The sequence below is a fragment of the Glarea lozoyensis genome (assembly GCF_000409485.1).
Source record: "Glarea lozoyensis ATCC 20868 chromosome Unknown GLAREA9, whole genome shotgun sequence".
Taxonomy (NCBI): Eukaryota; Fungi; Ascomycota; class Leotiomycetes; order Helotiales; family Helotiaceae; genus Glarea; species Glarea lozoyensis.
In genome coordinates this window covers 262,034-280,786 of record NW_007361004.1, presented here as the reverse complement: position 1 = coordinate 280,786, position 18,753 = coordinate 262,034, and the positions used below count along the sequence as shown (strand labels likewise).

The 18,753-nt window shown below is 47.4% G+C and overlaps 6 protein-coding genes across 6 annotated transcripts; 3 read left to right on the top strand and 3 right to left on the bottom strand.

Annotated features, from left to right (window-relative positions):
- Positions 1-791: 791 nt before the first annotated feature.
- GLAREA_08035 (uncharacterized protein) lies at positions 792-2,053 on the top strand (the record flags this gene model as incomplete). Its single annotated transcript, XM_008090082.1, has 3 exons — positions 792-932; positions 986-1,100; positions 1,149-2,053. 3 exons carry the CDS (start codon positions 792-794, stop codon positions 2,051-2,053), a joined length of 1,161 nt encoding a protein of 386 aa, XP_008088273.1.
- A 1,023-nt stretch (positions 2,054-3,076) lies between these two features.
- Positions 3,077-4,181, bottom strand: GLAREA_08034 (Metallo-dependent phosphatase; the record flags this gene model as incomplete). Its single annotated transcript, XM_008090081.1, has 3 exons — positions 3,077-3,530; positions 3,583-4,053; positions 4,102-4,181. The coding sequence occupies 3 exons, from the start codon at positions 4,179-4,181 to the stop codon at positions 3,077-3,079; spliced, it is 1,005 nt and encodes a 334-aa protein (XP_008088272.1).
- A 370-nt stretch (positions 4,182-4,551) lies between these two features.
- On the top strand, positions 4,552-7,033 carry GLAREA_08033 (uncharacterized protein; the record flags this gene model as incomplete). Its single annotated transcript, XM_008090080.1, has 6 exons — positions 4,552-4,619; positions 4,667-4,704; positions 4,762-5,651; positions 5,698-5,806; positions 5,853-6,329; positions 6,375-7,033. 6 exons carry the CDS (start codon positions 4,552-4,554, stop codon positions 7,031-7,033), a joined length of 2,241 nt encoding a protein of 746 aa, XP_008088271.1.
- Positions 7,034-7,899: 866 nt separating this feature from the next.
- On the bottom strand, positions 7,900-8,353 carry GLAREA_08032 (uncharacterized protein; the record flags this gene model as incomplete). The annotated part of the gene is made up of 2 exons (XM_008090079.1): positions 7,900-8,099; positions 8,170-8,353. 2 exons carry the CDS (start codon positions 8,351-8,353, stop codon positions 7,900-7,902), a joined length of 384 nt encoding a protein of 127 aa, XP_008088270.1.
- Positions 8,354-8,437: 84 nt separating this feature from the next.
- On the bottom strand, positions 8,438-9,730 carry GLAREA_08031 (uncharacterized protein; the record flags this gene model as incomplete). The annotated part of the gene is made up of 1 exon (XM_008090078.1): positions 8,438-9,730. One exon carries the CDS (start codon positions 9,728-9,730, stop codon positions 8,438-8,440), a length of 1,293 nt encoding a protein of 430 aa, XP_008088269.1.
- Positions 9,731-16,692: 6,962 nt separating this feature from the next.
- GLAREA_08030 (Zn2/Cys6 DNA-binding protein) lies at positions 16,693-17,999 on the top strand (the record flags this gene model as incomplete). Its single annotated transcript, XM_008090077.1, has 3 exons — positions 16,693-16,893; positions 16,949-17,046; positions 17,117-17,999. 3 exons carry the CDS (start codon positions 16,693-16,695, stop codon positions 17,997-17,999), a joined length of 1,182 nt encoding a protein of 393 aa, XP_008088268.1.
- Between the last annotated feature and the right edge of the window lie 754 nt (positions 18,000-18,753).

Sequence of the window (18,753 nt, the reverse complement as noted above, 5' to 3'; positions counted from 1 at the left end):
GATTACCTCCGAACATGAATTTAACCCTAGGTAGGACCGAATACAGGGACAGAGAAGGTAACATCGAATGAAGTGATTGTTACTTCAGATGGCGATGTCTGAACTTGGTAGGTAATGCATGTTCGGCTGGATGGTCAAGTGTCGTGGTCATTTCATTGGGTGTGACCTCCTGCGCCTAGATCTCAGTCGCCACCACTTCATTCTACAGCACAATGCCTATTGATGCTGAGAAGCCGATGCGTGAGGTTTTGGTACGGATGGCAGGAGGTGATATGTGAAAGACAAGCCGACTTTTACATTTGATATCGTGAAGATTCATTTTAGCCGATACAGTTTAGTATTATGGGAAATGATCACGATAGTATCGTCAAATCGAATGAGTCTCATCTACATCCATCAGCTGTATTGCTGTCTCGCACACACACCCAACCAATCAATCCACCAACAATGCTCCTCCGTAGCTTTAGACCTTGCATAGCGCCAAAAAGCTTAGATCGTCATCGGGCACAGACCAGCAACCCAGAATCAATGCCGGCGACACTTCAGATCAAGTTTCCCTCACCACCAATTGTCCGTCTACATCCTTTCCTTTGCAACCTTCTCACATGCGAGCAGGCTCTGCATGACCCAGTCCAACCGCATCTGCCAGGGACGTTGATCCGCGGCCTTCCTGTTCCGGTCGCATCCTGGAGGAACCGCACCGCACCGTACAGGACGATTGCATCGAGTGCCCACGGCACGCCCGTGGAAAGGTACAGCTTGGCGCTCCATGAATCCGGCAGCTGTCCAACATGGATACGCGTGAGAAGCGGCCGTTGGACGAATTGGAAAAGGGATTCTTGCCACATGAGAGCTGGGAGGTGCTTGAATGGGGTGAATGTGGAAAGCTGGGGGGGAGAAGTCGTGCGGGGTGCGAGGGGAGCACATATAAGGTCTGTTATGTCCTTCTGTTGGGTTGGTGGCAGAGACTGACATTCGTTTATAGATCATGTTTGCGATTACACTTCTGGTTTTGTGCTGGCATTATGGGTTTGTGGTTGCGAGACCTAGTGAGATTGCTAGACGGGTAGATGGGGTTCCAAATTATGTGATTGACTATGGTACGTTGGTATTATAAACACTATGAGTTCAATTCTGACAAAAAACAGCTCCAATTGTCTATCTCGATACCGCCGAAGCATACTTTCCCTCAGACATTGGCGCGCAACTTGCAAATACACAGCCAGAGATCAACTTTAGTGTCATACCCAATGCGCCAAACCCATTGACAGTCAACAATGTCGATTCCTTGAACGGGTTCGGCAGTGGTGGTTCAGACGTCTACTTGACTACCACCATAGACATCACCAAGTCTCCAGCACCCAAATGGCTTGAAGGTGTGGTTCCCGATTCTTCCGGAAAGACAGGATCCGCCGTCTCATCCGCCATCATCGTCAATGATCACGGCAGTGGCGCCATAGACGCATTCTACATGTACTTCTACGCATACAACCAAGGAAACACGGTGCTGGGACAGGAACTTGGAGATCACATCGGCGACTGGGAACACAACATGATCCGATTCAAAGACGGCGTCCCACAACACGTCTGGTACTCCCAACACAGCGGCGGTCAGGCTTTCACTTATCGCGCCACCGAGAAAGTAGGCAAACGACCAGTCAGCTACTCTGCAAAGGGCAGTCACGCCAACTATGCCATCGGCGGCAAACACGACCACACCATCCCCGGTCTCAACCTCCCAGACGGCCTGATCGTCGATCACACCTCCAAAGGCGTATCCTGGGACCCGACGCTCTCCTCTTACTACTACAATTTCAAACCCTCGGACGGCAGTTTTGAGGGCATTAATAACAGTCCCGTCGCCCCCATGAATTTCAAGGGAAAGTGGGGCGATGCGCAGTATAAAGATGATGATAAACGCCAGAAGGAGTTCTTTGGGTTCAAGAAGTTCGTGGGTGGTCCGACTGGGCCGGGGGATAAACAGTTGAATCGCACGAAGGTTTGTCCGGAGAGTGATGTTCCTTGTGTTTTGAGGGATAAACTTGTTCCTTAAGATGCTGGGACTGTGAAGAATTGGGCTGGGCTGGGGCGGGGAGTATGGAATAGGGTGTGTACATTGGCGTTGGGTTGGGAAGGGTATGATTATATGGGACTAGGATTGGGATTGGGATAGGGTCTTCCAAGGTGTTTTGGATTATGGAGGAAGAGATTGGATAGCTGTAAATTGGATACAAGAACTATGGCGGTGTAGTGGAGTGCTAAGGGAAATTGGAAATCGGGAATGGTTATGAATTATACCCTATGGCGTTATCCTCGAAACAAGAAATAGCATTTATGAAGTGTTGGTATTCGTGTGATGTGCGCTTGTGAGTTTTCCGGTCTGAGGTTTCTTAATCTGCTGATCTGGGAATGACTTGATACCCAAGAAGTGGGTTAACGATCGACTTGTTAATTACCTCTTCTCTATCTCTTGAGAGGGGACTGCGCTTACGGTTTCTGTGTAGGGAAGGAGGATAAGTTCACTTAAAGAAGGAAGAGTTATGTAAGTGTATCAAGTGTCTTAAGTGCGTCATCTAAGTGTATTAGATGTATATCCAAGTACCCCCTTTTCTAGTCGGTTCCTCGCTTAGCTACTTGCTTGTGATTATCTAGGTACAGCTTTAGACCACAGCTCACCCCAAGACAAACTACCGCTTGACTACTTTACTTGTTATCTCTAGAGATCCTGGTGGGAAGGATAGAGATGGACGATCTGTTTTATCGCATCCTCGGGGGGTGTGGGAGATGGTTCTTTTTGGCTGGAGAAGCTTGTGGTTTGGGGTATAAAAAAGTGGTGGGCTGAGAGGTTAGTGGCTAGGATATGTGTTTAGGTTTTTTTTTTTACTTAGTTGGGTTATGTCTAGAAGAGCTTAGGGACTGAGGAGTTTTTATGGTATGCTTTAGCAGCAGGACTTGGGTTGGTAGGCCTGCCTGTGCTTTTATCTAGTTTACTCGGTCTCTCCCCTCTCTTTCGGCTTATTCCAAACCAGCCGTCAACTATCTACACCTCTCTCAATCACACCTTCTCCCCTCAACTCTATACATCAACAACCTGCGCCCCCCTCCCCACATCCGTCGTACTCTGATAAACCACCGCCGCATTAACAGCCAACGTCCCCCTCCCCCGTCCCCCCTGCATAACCCGTTCCCACACCACGCCCCTAACCCCATACACCAGCACCCTCACAGCATCAACCCACGCCCTCACATCCGTCAAGTCCCCCCACAAACCCACCTTCCCGCGCCCCTTTAACCGCTCCATCGCCGCCTGTGCTTCATCCCAATACAACACCTCACGCCCATGACCGCTGTGTACATGTCCGAAGATATGGACTTTGGGTCGTATGGTCCAGAGACGCGCGAGCAGAGAGGCGCAACCTAAGGAGAGATCGAGGTGGTGCAGGGGCGGCGTGTGGGTTATGAGGATGTCGGTTGTAGGTGGGATGCGTGATTCCCATTGTGACGGGGAGGAGGTGCGCGGGTATTGGAATCTGATACCCTCAATTAGTACAGCAATGGAATTGAAAGAGAGGATAGGCGTACGCAAAATCCTTCCCCCCACAAGCAGGAATCTCCGGACCCCCCCAAAACTCCAATTTCCTCCCCTGAGCCTTAAACTCCACCGTCAAACTCTCATTCTCCAAATACCGTATCCCCTTCCAATCCAATTTCTTCCCTGCATCTTCCGCCCGTCGGCTCCGCACATCTAGATAGCTGTCGTGGTTGCCGGCGATTACGATTTTCGCTTTGTGAGGGAGGGACGCGAGCCAGTCTATCTGCGCCTGGATCTCCGCTACGGTGCCCTGGTTTGTGAGGTCGCCGGCGTGGATCAACACGTCGCCCGGCTCGACGGATATGGTGTTGGTGTGTGTGTCCGAGATGCAGGTTAGACGGATGGGAGGGTGCGAGGGGGTGAAGGGCGGGGAGCGGAAGTGTTGGATTAGGGTGTGGAGGTAGGTGAGGAGGGTTAGGAGGGGGGAGGTTAGGAGGGCGTCGAGGAGGGTTGGGGGGTCCCTGGGATATGGTTAGAGAGGTTGAAAGGAATGATGGAGGGGGATGTACCATTGAGAGTTCCGGCGGGAGAGAGTGAATGTTGTTTTCCGTTTTGGTTTTTTGAGCGAGGTTATTTTGGATTCCGTCATTTTGGGCAGAGGTGTCCCTGGGGGTTGGTTGATGTGGGTAACGTCAACGTTAACATTAACGTTGGTCTCTATGAGCATGTTCGTAAATAAAATGAACTGATAAGCTATAAGTGACACAAATCCCAGTTCTCAGCCACACAATCGGAAGTGATCTCAATGAGGCTGTTGATACAGAGGTCTTGGCGCGGGGAGATCCTCAGCTTGACAGGGATGAGCTCCAGCTCGACGTCATGGGTGCCAGAGACCTGGTTTACGACGTAGATTGCGGGACGGAGAAGACGAAAACAAAAAGGGCGCGACCAACTTTCTGTTTCTGTAATTCTCTGTTTCTTGAGGTTTTCAATTGAGGAAGAGAGAGAGATTCTGCAAGATGGCTTCGTTAAAGAGTCTCTATGAGCCGAATACGAATTTGGGGAATGCGTTGCACACGAACTTTGAGTATGGATTTCTATAATGTGAGGTTTGAAAGATGCTGATTGAGATAGTGTCGATTTCGTGATTGACTATCGATTTGCTACCACAAGTACGTTATATCTACCTTTCTTTAACCCGTGTCTTCACTTCATGCTAACAATCCCAGGCAAACAAGCAGCAGAATCCCAATTCACAGCCCTCATCCACGCCCTCAACTCCGTCGGCCTCACCACCGAAGTCCGCAACGGCGACAACTGCGCCGTCCTCATCTTCATCAAAGTCGCCTCGCCCCGCCATCTCCGCGCCGAAGTCTACCGCAGCAGAGTCCAAGACTGGCTCTATGGCGTCCGCACCATCGCCCCGGAAAAGGATATGCAAAAGGCGTTCACCGCTGAACCTATCATCGAAGCGGAGCGTCTGAGATTGGTATACCTCTTGATCACGAAGCCGAAGAATGAGGGTGGTGCGGGTATCACGCCGAAGAGGGGGGAGTGGAAATGCGTCGAGTCGATCTTCGCGCTGCATGATCATACGTTTAATAAAGCGTGGATCAAGGATCTGACGTCGAAGACTTTTTTGACGCAGAAGGATCTTACGGAGATTCGTAATCGGTTTGGCGAGAAAATTGCGTTTTATTTTGCGTTTTTGCAGTCTTATTTCATGTTCTTGACGTTTCCGGCTGGAGTGGGATTTTGTTCGTGGGTGCTCCTAGGGGGCTTCTCGCCGGTTTATGCGGTGATTAATGGCTTGTGGTGTGTGGTCTTCGTCGAGTATTGGAAGAAACAAGAGACGGATCTTGCGGTTCAGTGGGGTGTGAAGGGTGTTTCTAAGATTCAGCATAAGAGACCGGATTTTAAGCATGAGAGTGTGGTGAGGGATCCTATTACCGATGAGGAGGTCAAAGTCTACTCCCCTGTCAAGAGATTGTCGAGGCAGATGCTTCAGGTTCCGTTTGCTTTAGCGGCGGCTCTTATTTTGGGGACCTTGATTGCTACCTGTTTCTCTATTGAGGTATTCATCTCGGAGGTTTATGGTGGACCATTCAAAAGCTACTTGGTAAGTTGTTCAACTGGGTTTCGAGAGATTTCACTGACAACTCTAGGTTTTCTTGCCTACTGTTATTCTAACTGTTGCGATGCCAACTCTCTCTGCGATGCTTACCGGATTCGCAGCCAAGCTTACTGATTTGGAGAACTACGAAACCGTCGCTGGTACGTTCCAAAACCCTTTAGTTTGGCCCTCGCTAATATTTACCAGCACATGAAAACGCCATGGTTGGAAAGATCTTCGTCCTGAACTTCATCACCTCATACATGCCAATCTTCTTGACAGCATTTGTCTATGTGCCATTCGCACAAGTCATCGTGCCTTACCTAGATGTCTTCCAATTGGCCGTCAAGCCATTTGCTGAGAATGAAAAGCAAATGACAGCGCCAAAAGCTGGATTCCAGATCAACCCTGATCGTTTGAAGAAACAAGTCATCTACTTTACCGTTACAGCTCAGATTGTTGGATTTGCTCTCGAACTTGTCGTTCCATACATCATGCGAACCGTCTTCAAGAAGGTCAAGGAGGTGAAAGCTGATCGCGCCAGTAAGAAAGGAGGTGCCACTGCAACTTCTACAGCAGATGATCATCCTGAGGAGTCAGCCTTCCTAGTAAGAGTGAGAAATGAAGCCGAGTTGAGCATTTACGATGTGACAACTGATTTCCGGGAGATGATTGTTCAATTTGGTAAGTACCAAATCTCTCAAACGCGAACACTACTAACAAAACCAGGCTACCTCTCCCTTTTCTCAGTCGTTTGGCCACTAACAGCTGTCTCCTTCATCATCAACAACTGGATCGAACTCCGCGGCGACGCCCTAAAGATCGCCCTTGAAACTCAGCGTCCCGTCCCTTGGCGCGCTGATTCAATCGGTCCATGGCTCGACGCCCTCGGCTTCCTCTCCTGGCTAGGAAGTCTCACCTCCGCAGCCCTCGTCTACCTCTTCAACGGCAACGACTTCGGTCCCGGCGGCAACCCCTCCAATATCAAGATCTGGGGTCTCCTCCTCACCATCTTCTTCTCCGAACACCTCTACCTCGGCATCCAACTCGGGATCCGCACCGCGCTCGGCAAGATCGACAGCCCGGGTCTCCAAAAAGAACGCTCTGAACGGTTTGCGGTGCGCAAACAGTATTTGGCTGAGAGTATGGGTCAGGAAGCTGCTGAGGAGGCGGCTGAGGGAGGTATTGCTGGAGGTGAGAAGATTAATAGGAAGAGTCTTGAGGATGAGGCGAGAGATAGTACGTTGCAGGGGCATGGGACGCCTGAAGAGAGGTTCTGGGGGAGACAGAGGGGTGTGGATGAGACGTTGACCGTCGGGAGGAGGTATATTCAGCAAGCTGCGCCGAAGGCGTCGCCGAGGGCTGGGGGGGAGAAGAAGGAGTTGTGAGGGTGGGGGTGTTGGGGGTTTGGTGGGGGAAGATCGGATTTGGGCTGAGGTTAGAAAATGGAATGAAAAGGAATGAAATGAAAAGGAACATATCGCAGTTTAGGAGGAGCGTGGCGTATGCGGTTTGGTTATTTATTATGATGAATTTTATTTACTTGAAACACAAATTGTGGCACTGAGATACGTTGAAAACTGTTGCTGTTCCTAGTCAATCGTTAAATGATTCCGCGATCCAGCAAGAATCTGCACGTAGGATCGGATTTTAGATATTAGGAAGTCACACGATACATAGATGATTTATGAAGTAGAACCTCATGCGACCATGTCAATTCTCCCGCTGCCATGGACTAATCGCACATATCCTTATATATCCAAGTATATATTATTTACACTTATCGTCGTGGAACGCGCCAATCTGAGTACAAAATGCTGAAATGAGGGATATTGAATATTGGTTGACGTGAGATCTGGAATATGAATTAGAAAATCAAGTAAAAAGCCTCTGTAATGTACCAGATTTCCGACCTCGCTTGTTTTACACGACTCCCACAGCTACCGTAAGGCACGATTCTTACGTTTCGGCGATCTAGATGGCAACTGCTTAAAACGTTTGCCCGTATAATACAGCTCATTACCATGACTAGGTTTTGTTGCCTGAACTCCCCGCGCTTTCACATCCCATTCACACTTTCAGAGACCCCATCATCACTAACAAATCTACCAAGCTTCCTCCAAAACGCAAACAGTTGTTCACCAGCGACCGCTGAGTCCGATGAGTAAAAGAGCGAGATTCATACACAAAACCACAGTCACCTCATAGATTGCTGTGAGCTTACGGATGGCGGAGTACTGAGTTTAAAGCGACCCTATCCTAGACCCGCTAGGACCTGATTCAACACATTGTTCACCAAACCACCGGTGATCGGTATTGCGGGTTTGAGTATATCTCTGAGTGCGTCCGTTGCTTGCGCTGGTAGATCTAGGATGTCTTTCGGGGGTGCTTGTGCGCCGTCTTGCTGTGGTACTCTTGCTTGGATATTTTCCGTGGGTGTTGGGTGGACACTTCCTAATACCCTATTAACATCACCGAAAACAAAGTCTAAGGGTACGAGAAGGCTAATCTAGAGTTAAATTACTGCTTACAGAATCGCCAATTCCGTCGATTACTCCATTGGCTTTGCGCGTCAGCGGATCTTCTGCTAATACGTCTTTCGTGGCTGGCTGAGCGTCGCTGGATGTGTCGGCACCGCGGCGCTGATTTGAGCTTTGGGACTCTGGTCCACATAAGAAATCCCTGAAATTGGTCATTCCTCCGTTCATTATGCTTTGAAGAGATTCAAGAATGCCTCTTGATTGGGTGCCTTTCGCGTTGCGGATATGGAATAATGCAGCGTTACTTCGACGTCAGGGGCCTGGTTTACATATCAAATCGACAGCGCCTCCCACCGCGGTTCCGAATGCGTTTTCAATTTCTTCGGTTTTCTGGGGTGTAGGTGTTCTTGTTTGAATTCCTTCTTGGGTTGTCTCGATGCCGCGACGGCGTATTAGTTCAGGTTCACTTCGGCGGTTGCCAGAGCTTTCAGGACGTGTTCCGCGTACTGAATGCTTAACGCCAGCTAACAAGCTTCCCACACCGTTTCCTAAAGCCCCTCCTAGTAGTTGAGGTGTTCTCGCTTGTACGTCTCCCGTGGGTGTCTGAGTGTTACCTTCAAAACCCTTGAAGACACGTAATCCACCAGGTTTGAATAGAAAGTCATCAGCAGTAGCTACGACTACTTTGGCGAGATCTATAGGTATATGCAGTAATTGTGGCGTTCTTGCTTGGATATCTTCCGTGGATGTTTGAGTGTTACTGTGGAGACTTCTGCGGTTGTTGGAATGTGGTGGACCCAGTGCTGCCAATATGTCTTCAACGTCGTCGAGTGCTATTCCAGCGGCTCTGCCAAGTCCACCCAACAATTGTGGTGTTCTTGCCTGGATGTCTTCCGTTGACGTTTGAGTATCACTGTAATTAACGTCTCTTCGGCGAGGCCGCGACACTGATTGCGCAATTGATCCGACTAGCGACCGAGCAAGTGCCTCCATTACGGCCTTGAGTTCGGTGCTAACCGTGCTGATTAGTTGTGGTGTTCTTGCTTGGATATCTTCCGTAGAAATGGTGTCGCGATGTTGTATTGATTCCGGCTTACTTTGACGCTTACTAGTAGCATCCGGCAGTGAGCCAAAAAGGTCAGATATCAAAACATTAATTGCGATGTCCAGGTCGTCGAGAAGTTGTGGTGTAGGCTCTCTCGCTTGGATATCTTGGGCTAGTGCTTCAATGTCGTCTCCATTGATTGAATTAACGCCTCTTTTCGTCGTTCTCGATAGGGGTCTGATAAAAATTCCCCGGTACTTCTTTTCGTCGCAAACTATCGGTCCCTTGATTTTAACTGTGCTGGAAATAGCGTTCAAAAGTGGAAGAATTAAGAGGTCTCTTTCTTCGTGGAAAAACGTCTTCAACAAGGAATTGTGGAGATAGGTACACCATAAACCCTTTCCGAGTTCTGCAAGTGCCTCGGGTGTTTCATCTGATCGTGGTGCTCTCCTTTCGACGTCTATGGCATTGGCTACTGTGACCGCATCTTGCTGCTGAATTGGTGCTGTAGCAACGAGCACCGCCAGAACAGATAGGATAGGAATTACTATCGGTTTCATGTTGCGAAATGGGGAGACCTTGAGTTTCTCTTCGATATTTTATTGCGCAGTGGGGTTGTTAGAAAAGAGGTAGAAACGAGAAGTGGTATGGAGCCTATGAAGATAGAGCAGAAGAGTGGTTGATCTTCAAATTCACTTGTCTATCAGAGCAGAACTTGGGTCTTTTTAATACGTAGCGAAGAGCTTCAGCTATTCGGTCAAACTTTATTAGCATTACCTTTCTGTGGCGTTGTCGAATGACTCGCAATTGCTTTTGATAAACTAGATTGGAGAAAATCTTTATGGATTAAAACTCTATGGGGTGTACAAGTCGCCGGGCTGTTACCCTACAACTTTTAAAATCCAAGAAAGGTCCCGCGTGTCACCTCTCTGTTACATCGAATCTTCGACGATCCCAAATTTCGAAGAAGATCATGTTCGGCGTTCTAATTAACCGAGACGTATCACAGTATACCACCCACAAGAAAAAGCAACTTATCTTGTTAGTTCTCGTTGTCTCACCCATGAAGCGCTGAGTTTCTGGGAACGTTGTTACTCGCAGATCCCTTCTTTCACCCATGGAGTGTTGTGATATTCGTTAATGGATAGTGGCACAAATTATAATTTGTGCTAATTTCCTACCACCCCAGGAACTACTAACAGGATAGTATGGTTGCACAAAACACGCCTCATGTTGTTTTGTTATCACAAATCTAATTTCGAGAGGATTTATGATCAACAGACAATCGGTGTTTAGAGGCCAATATGATTTAAACATGGTTGAGGCTTGATAGTTCGATGAGTTCTGAGCTCGACATCGCAGATGATTCTAGCACGAAAATTCAGCCTCCAGATCTTTCAGCTACCTACTTCAATAGCACGAAGTATCACACCTTTGATAATGGTTCGATCTTCACGGACAGAATATGAATCGCCGGACACTCCAAGATACCTTCACTTTTGTGTCACCAAATCGAACATGTCACCTCCAAGAATCTCCATTGTCGTCAAAACGCTCCTGCTATGGTTAGCGAAGTGTCGAGTCAATCCTTCATCACCTCATGTACGTCCAATGCGCCAAATCTTATACCCTAAAGCGAGGCTGTTGAAACACAGCCAGGTGTACAATTACTCGGTGAGGAACGACAAATCTGGAATCCCGATGCTCCGATATACACAAGAAAAAGAAGACTGATTCGGATAACAACACTCCCAACGCCAAGAGATTCAAAGCTCTGTTCTTACAACATTGCGAACCTGACAAGAGTAAAAGTCTTCATGTCCTTGACCACTGTTCGATCTCGGGTTGGAGTGCAAAACACCACGGGTTTTCAACCTACAGGACACAGCGGCTAAGCGAGCCTAATGGTATTCCAGCCATTATACATTCGTATCAGGAGATACTCCTTCGGCTTGCCCACTTCGAAATCCAATAGAGTTTGGAATGAAATAGTACCGTGGATTGAAAGGCGAAAATAACCCTTGTTCACTTGAGCAAACGGTATAGTCAACCACGAAAACTCTTGAAGTCATCCTCAAAAGATCTCTGGCGTTACATCGTGCATGAAATTACATCTCTCAAGGATACCTGAATGGCGATCCATACGTAGATTGATCTCCTGGACCTCAGTCTAAGCGAGGTGTGCAAAAGGGGGGCACGGCACATTGAGTCTTGTGGTCATGCATAAACTTTCAACCCTGATATATTGCGTGCAAACTCAATAGCATCCTCAACAGACGCCGCGTCTGAACAAGCGATGTAACCCCACGAACTGTAAATGGTAAATCATCATGAGTTGAAAGCTTGCTTGCCAACATCAACATCTGCAAACCCCACCCACACCCCACATCGTCGGTTAATCAAGGTAGTACTCGCAACGGTCATTGGCAGCTGTCATCTTTCGTAGATAAGAAGGTTTCCTGTATTGGTCAACAGATTTCCGATTTTGAAATGCAAAGTCGTGAGATTGCAAGGGACGAATCTCCGCTGGAAGCGAAATGCGGGGTATATTGTCATCGTGACGATTCCTAGAAAGGGAGAACGACCCTTAGAGCTCAATGAGGTTTGAAGAGCTCTTCGCGTTCTTGGCGAAAGAACTGGCGGATGTGACTTCCTATCGCGCCATTCTCAAAAGAAGTTTCCTTTGCAGAAATTTTACGATATTGGATAGTGATTACCTCATCTTCTTTTTGAAAAAGAGGGATTTCAATTCGCAAAGGTTCTTCGCCACCCACTCATTGAAATAAAGTTTTTTTTGAGATATGCATGGAGATGGGGCCTCGTGGTGTGGGATCCATTGCCATTCGGCGATAATGGGCATGCATATTGAGTTTGTCGGTGTTGCAAGCAACTTTGCCATGATTCAACCTTGCAACTCGTCGGTGTTTGGGCCCTGAGATAGCTAACTCGAACTCGACTACTGCAAGAACGACGTTGAGAAAACATCGGAATGTAACGCAATGGAATAAATTATTTCAGATGCGCAATCAATTAACGTCTGCCATACGTAGGTACTTTACAAGTTTGAGTGATAACTGACGATCTGTAAACCTGGAACGGGCACTGATAGATACACAAGAACCAAAAGTATCTTTTCGAATTGCATGGCGATTCGACGATAAGAGATTAAGTGTGCTCGAGTGCCGTGGGACTCATGAGCTTGGAGGCAACTGCCAGTTTTCTCGAGAACCCTTGCCCCAAATCGGTGTTGTCGATGTCGATCTGACGCACTTGTGAGGTCTAAGAAGTCAAGCACACCCTCTAAGCCATAAGCGCCCCAAATTTAACGACAAGAAGAATCGAAGAACTTTGTGCTTGCGCTCGAGCTGGGTATTCAATAATGTGGATGATATCAAGCACAATAGAGAACATACTTTGAACTTCGCAGCAACGAGAATTAGAGCAAAGTAAAGGGCAAAGTGCGCGCCAACAACCCAAATTTTTTTTTTGAAGAGGACAATTTTCAGCAAATTGTTCTAGTCCTTTCAGAAGAACAGATATCATTCTAGACTCTGAATCTGTTTCTAAAGTGCTAGGATACACCCATTTAGGTTTCTCCCAGATCGTGATGAGTGTTGAGCTTTTCGCTAGACAAGACACGATGACCACCGAACGAAAGAAGCCACGATGGACTCCCTTCAATCTATTTTGCTGAGCTGCGAAAAGTTCTATTTGATGTCTCGAGGTGCGATGGTTTCTATTCACCACCAAGACACCAAACACGAATTTGTATTAGCAGCTGTTGTAGTTACAGAGCCACACGTAATTTGGTTCAGGATTATAGGCTCTTGATAGGCTCCAGAATGAAAATGTCAAGGAACTTGTTGCTAGTTGGTGGTTTTAGTCGGGGTTCTAGAGCCTTACTGATGTCATGTAGCCTCTCTGACTACCAAACGACGAAGAATCTCCCGGAACCACTCTACTTCGCTCCAAAGCTAAGTACGATGGATATATGGAGAAAGTATGCTGGTGGCAGGAAGTGAAGGTGCACACGATGCCGGAAAAGTAACCGTAACTTTTGTGCAGAGATTGTGCACGCCAACACCGTCTAACGACTTCCCGAAGCCGATCGTAAGGCAGTCTAAAAACGGTCACGATTTACGGGGATATGAATCAACGGGAGCCCAGAAAGGCTGCCGGCGCGCTCGAAACGTGGCTCCGGGAACTACAGAATTCCGACCCCCGTCTTGAAGTCCCTAAGCGGTCCAATTTGCGTGTATTCTTTGCGCAGATGACTTCTGCGACTCCGGTTTTCGTTGTTCATATGAGGTTTTTTATTGACCGTTAGGGGGCTGCAAATGTGCGATTCTTTCCGAAGGAAACTCTGTAAGGTGTCAGAAGATCTTATGTCAAAAAGGGGTTTTGCTGATTAGTATGGACATAAGCTTCTAAATCCGGGTGTCAGAAAAGTGCGAACCCTGGTCGGAATCGGGCCACATCTGCTGAATGCAAATCTCATCGTACTCGTACTAGGATGCTGTGCCTATGGGAATGCGATATTTCGTGGATGTTCGCCCAGAAGCTCGTCCGTTACTGCGGTCGAATGCCGCGTGTTGTCCGCGAATGTAGGCAGCGCTTGTGCGAGTGTTAGGTTACATCTAAGCCAAAATAGCGATATCTGAAAGTTTGCTTCGATGGTAATAATCTGTAAACTTGACTTTGTCCAAACATAACTTGGGAAGGTACTCCGTAGGGCTAACTCCAGACTCCAAGTTGACAAATTGTCAAAAAGAGCCGGTCTTCTGCCGGCTTACGGTAACATCGAAATTCCAGCCGGGATTTCAGCTTTGGGCACGCCTTATCCATTTCACCAACAGAGAAAACCGATCGCCTTGCGATTGGTAATCAGGGGTTGCGAGTCGGCACGATAACCGAGTTCGTTGATGTGCGTGGGACCAGCAAAGAAAAATCTTTAAAACCCAAAAGTTATGAATACTTACAAATGCAATACTAATGCTTAAGCTTTGAAAGCTTGTGAGGGCAGCTATTACCGGGTTAGCACAATCTCAAACTCAGAGCCACTTACTTCATTGGACATCATCTCCACCATTGCGGAGGAATTCGTGCAGGAAAGAAGCCAGAGCTACCTTCTAGAAGTTAGGGAAGTATCGCCAGCCTCAACTGGTGTTTCTGGCTGGCGGCCATTGCTTTTGAGAGAGCCGAGCCGAAGAAGCTTGCGCGCAGGTTGCAGCCGCTTGAAGCCTTTTCCTAGCTTAAGGACGATTTATAAATCTCAATGGAGCCGCCATATCTAGACTTGGTGGATCATTATTCAAGCCTTGTGGCATATCCTACAAGTGATCCCAGCCAACTGGTACGCATTTGCATGGAAGATTCATACAAGAGGAGTCGAGGGACTGCCCCTAGTGTTCGTTAGTGGATACTGTAAAAGATACGAAGTGTACATTAGAACTTGAACCTCAAGGGGACCACGAGTAAGCTTATTCCTTATCTGGGCACTTACGACTCGCGCTGCAAATGGGGGGATTCTGTTGTGTTGTGTTGTTAGTCAAAAAGCGGAATCATCTCAAACTTAAGACCTCTCGATAAAGGAGGTCAGTCCCACTTACAGGTTGCACGACGAAGCGACTTTGAGCTTCACCTGCTCATGCGTGCCGTAACCTTTATCACATAACTCCATTTTACCGGTCTATGGCAGAATATAGAAAACGCGGCACTATTAACCTCTTTTGGCCATTTCGAAAGCGAGTTCAAGCTTTTCTCGGGCTAAAACCTCGGTACGCCTGTTTTGTGTTCTGGTTGAATCATTGTTTCCAGTGCAGAAATACAGTAAGCGCGGTACATGATTATCGCCAGATGTTTTGAGTAAAGTCACCAATAACAAATCAACTTCATGGCAGTGAAGCCAGTAATATTCAACTCTCCATTCGCTAATGTAATGAGTGGCTATCGCCGAGACGTTCTCGATCTGAAGATGCACGAAAGATTAAACGCCAGCAATGACCCCCCGCAATGAGACTACTCAGACGAGTCGTGCATATGATACTTGTGGATTACTTTGCAGTTTTAAAATCTCGAGATCAGCTAATCGCAACCCACAGTTGCTGCAACGACAGCACTGTCAGCAAGTTCCCAAATAAGGAGCGCTTGACTACAGCTTATTTGATTAGTGAACTCATGTCAAGACAAAGACAATCGTGCAGCACGCCACCTACATCACGAGGCTCAACCAATGTCCTAAGATTGATTCTAGGAACGCGATCTTACACATGGTGATTATATCGTACTCGCACCCCACCACGGTAACGAAAGAGGCGAAAGAGAACAACAACAAGAGGATACATCCCTTATTAACCCATAAATGTATCCATGGAACCAAGACTCGATCAAGACTTTTGCTGACGCATACATCGCGAGCGTTTACGAGGGTTCCAATAGGATGCGCCAACGCACCCCAGATCCAAGCATCAGAAGGAGAGTTTTTGGGGTGAAGCGAAGCCAATTTGCGGTCTCTTTACCATTGCTTGTTGAACAGAACTTGACTTAGTTCAAGGCCGTGTTTACGAATACGGTCCATTTATCATGATAGGTTATTTGTGTTGGAAGCTAGTTTATGTTCCAGTCACTGTAATCTTGAACTTTTGACCTTGTAAGCACATCCAAGCCTAAATTTTAGGTTGGGTAAAGCGTGTCCTTGGCCCTCCACAGGGCGTTTACTACAAGAATCCACTTGGGCAACAGCCCAACTCTAACCCACACCCACATCCACTACCCACCCTGCCTGCGGCTTCACCCATGAGATCAACACGGCTACTCCTAGGCGCAACAAGGTTCAGAGCCCCAGCAGATTTTATGAAAATTATGCGGGCTAGTATTGTACCAGGGTGGCTTGCGGCCACCGTACTCGCGTACTTTCCGGTCGGTGTAAGCAAATTCGCGGTCCCGAAGTGAGTGCAAGAACTACCCCAAACTGTGATAGCCTAACTTCTTTAAAGCCAATACCATCTTAAAACTTAGCACATAAATGTGATCCTCGCGATACATCATTTCAAAATCACAGTCAGCTAGTGGTCCCCTGTTCTTTCGTTCTCCGTCCCAATAAAACCACGGTTGGCACGGCAGATCACGACACTTACTTTGCTTTCTTATTCATAAACTCACCTGCCTGCACACCTGCAAGCAAGCTTCATATACCATCACTGTACATTCAACAGCTGCTACCGGTGCCGAATCCAGAACATATTCCCGGCGAATAAACTGTACAATTAACTCTAGGGTCCCTTAACGACACGGACTGCTTGAACACGTTATAAATGCAAGCCTCTCACTCTCGGACATAACTCAGTATACTGCATCGATTTGACAGTGGGACGACACACTCATATAATCAAGCCACATTCGAATGCGCTTGGACATTGGATATATAGCTATCAGGATTGGGCTCAAAAATCAACAGCTCAAACTGGCCCAGCATTGAAACGTTCGCACCATCATCAATTTCCAAATATATCTTATTCAAAAAATGTCTCCTCTACTCACACCTCCAACGGAGGATCAGAAACCAACTCCGCATGTCTCGAGGAAGCCTTCAAAACTTACTAAACATTCAAGTCGGAGTTCAAAAAGAACAACCATATCACATGAAAATGGTCCCGCTCCTATAGACGGTCGACATAAGAGAGTTTGGAAAGCTTGCGAACGGTGTCGCATGAAAAAGACAAAGGTATATAAGCTCGCTGCTGTATAATCCCCAATTGGTCAATGCTAACATCGGACAGTGTGACGGAGAATCGCCTTGTAAGAGATGTAAAGACGATGGGTTGGTGTGTACAGCAGGAAGCAGGAAAAAGACCGAATTCAAGCAACTACCACGAGGGTAAGCACAAACAAGCTGCTTTGCGATTTGACTCATTAGCCTTTCCTGGTTCTAACCATCGTTATTTTAGGTATGCCGAAGTATTAGAAAACACGCAATACGCTTTAATTGCGACGGTTCAAAAATTGTATACGATGTTACGCAACAACGAGTCTTGGGAGCTTGGGGAACCAGAGATGAACGAGCGAGGACATCCTGTTATTCACGACATAGCTTCGAAGCTTGGTTGTATACGCCCATCGCCGGACTTACCATATTCATTTCCAGAAGGAGAGCAGGATTTCGCAGATTTACAGGCGCAGCTGCAAGAAGCGCAGTCAGATTTGACACCAGAAGAGGGAAGCAGTAGGAAACCATCCACGGACGACTCCAGCTGTTCACCAGGTCTCGACAGGGCTGAGCGAGCAAGCAGTACAGAAAGCGATCATTCAAACATGTCAAAGGAATATAATCAGATGATGATGTCTCAGGCAAACTCAGCAACAAGACCTTCTCTGGCCAGGAAGTCTATGCCGGCTTCAATTCGCACGAACCTGAACAACGCTCCTCAACGGTCTCCGTGGGATGATTCCATGTATCTTACACAGACTCCACTGGGACTAGGACCAGATACTTCAAGATCGATTCCTTCTCCCGCGCATACAAGTTTCACATCCGAAGGGAGCTCTCCGTATACGCAATGGGCTACCCCCGATGATTTCCTCAATAAAGAACACATGCTGGTGCAAACGGGAGCCCAGTTAATGCGACAGCAGCAGCTACCGCGACCTTCACCCCTCGGACCGTCGAACATATATGCAAATTCGTCGGGTCTTTATTCACCAGGGTTCGACGGCAACACAATTCGGCCGAATATGTTGGATTTCAACCCAGACTACGAGGATGTTTATCCGATGGATATGGACATTAACATGATCTATGGGGACTACGATAACCGAAGGACTGTTCCTTAGACACCAGGCCATGCAAACCCAACTTAATGTTTATGATCATCTCACATCTCAAATTATACAGCATGGAAAAGGGGTGGGGCGGCGCATCTGAACTTTATCGGGCGCAGCATCTTACGAATTTCCTTTTCCTCTTCAAGATTCCCCTTTTCGCATAGATTAAATTAATGGATTGGTGGTGTATGACCAGAAGAGTGTTGACGAGCCAATTATGTATTAGTTGTTGATGGCGTTGGGCATATAGATAGGGCCAAGTGTCTCGTCGACATTTATTGAAGCTTGGAAGCTTCCTTGGAATCCAACTCAATTAGCGAACGCTCATCCCACCAACCTTCCCTTGTGAGATCGCTTTTGTCAACCCCAACATCAAGTATCATGCCTTCTAACAGTCAAAAGTTTCTAGGTCGCTCATAAGTGAGGTTGTACGACCCTGACCAATAACCGTACCTGAGTAATGGGCGGACTTTAGCCCCGCCGACATATTCAAGGAGCATTTTCGCTTCATAATCAAGTTGCAGGCCCCTCTTTTTGATACACATATTCGATGATTTGACGATTACAAACTCCCTCAACGGTCATCCAATTGTCAAAGAGTTCTTTTTCACGTGAAAAGACCCTGATCTTCGAAGATTGCGGAGGGGTTGAAGAGTTTACTCGCCGCTTAGAGAACCGCGCCGTTTCCGCCCCTCGTCTTCATTCTGAGTTTGTTCTAACTCAGCATGATGATGCCCGTAATTGCCCAATTGGCGACAGGAAG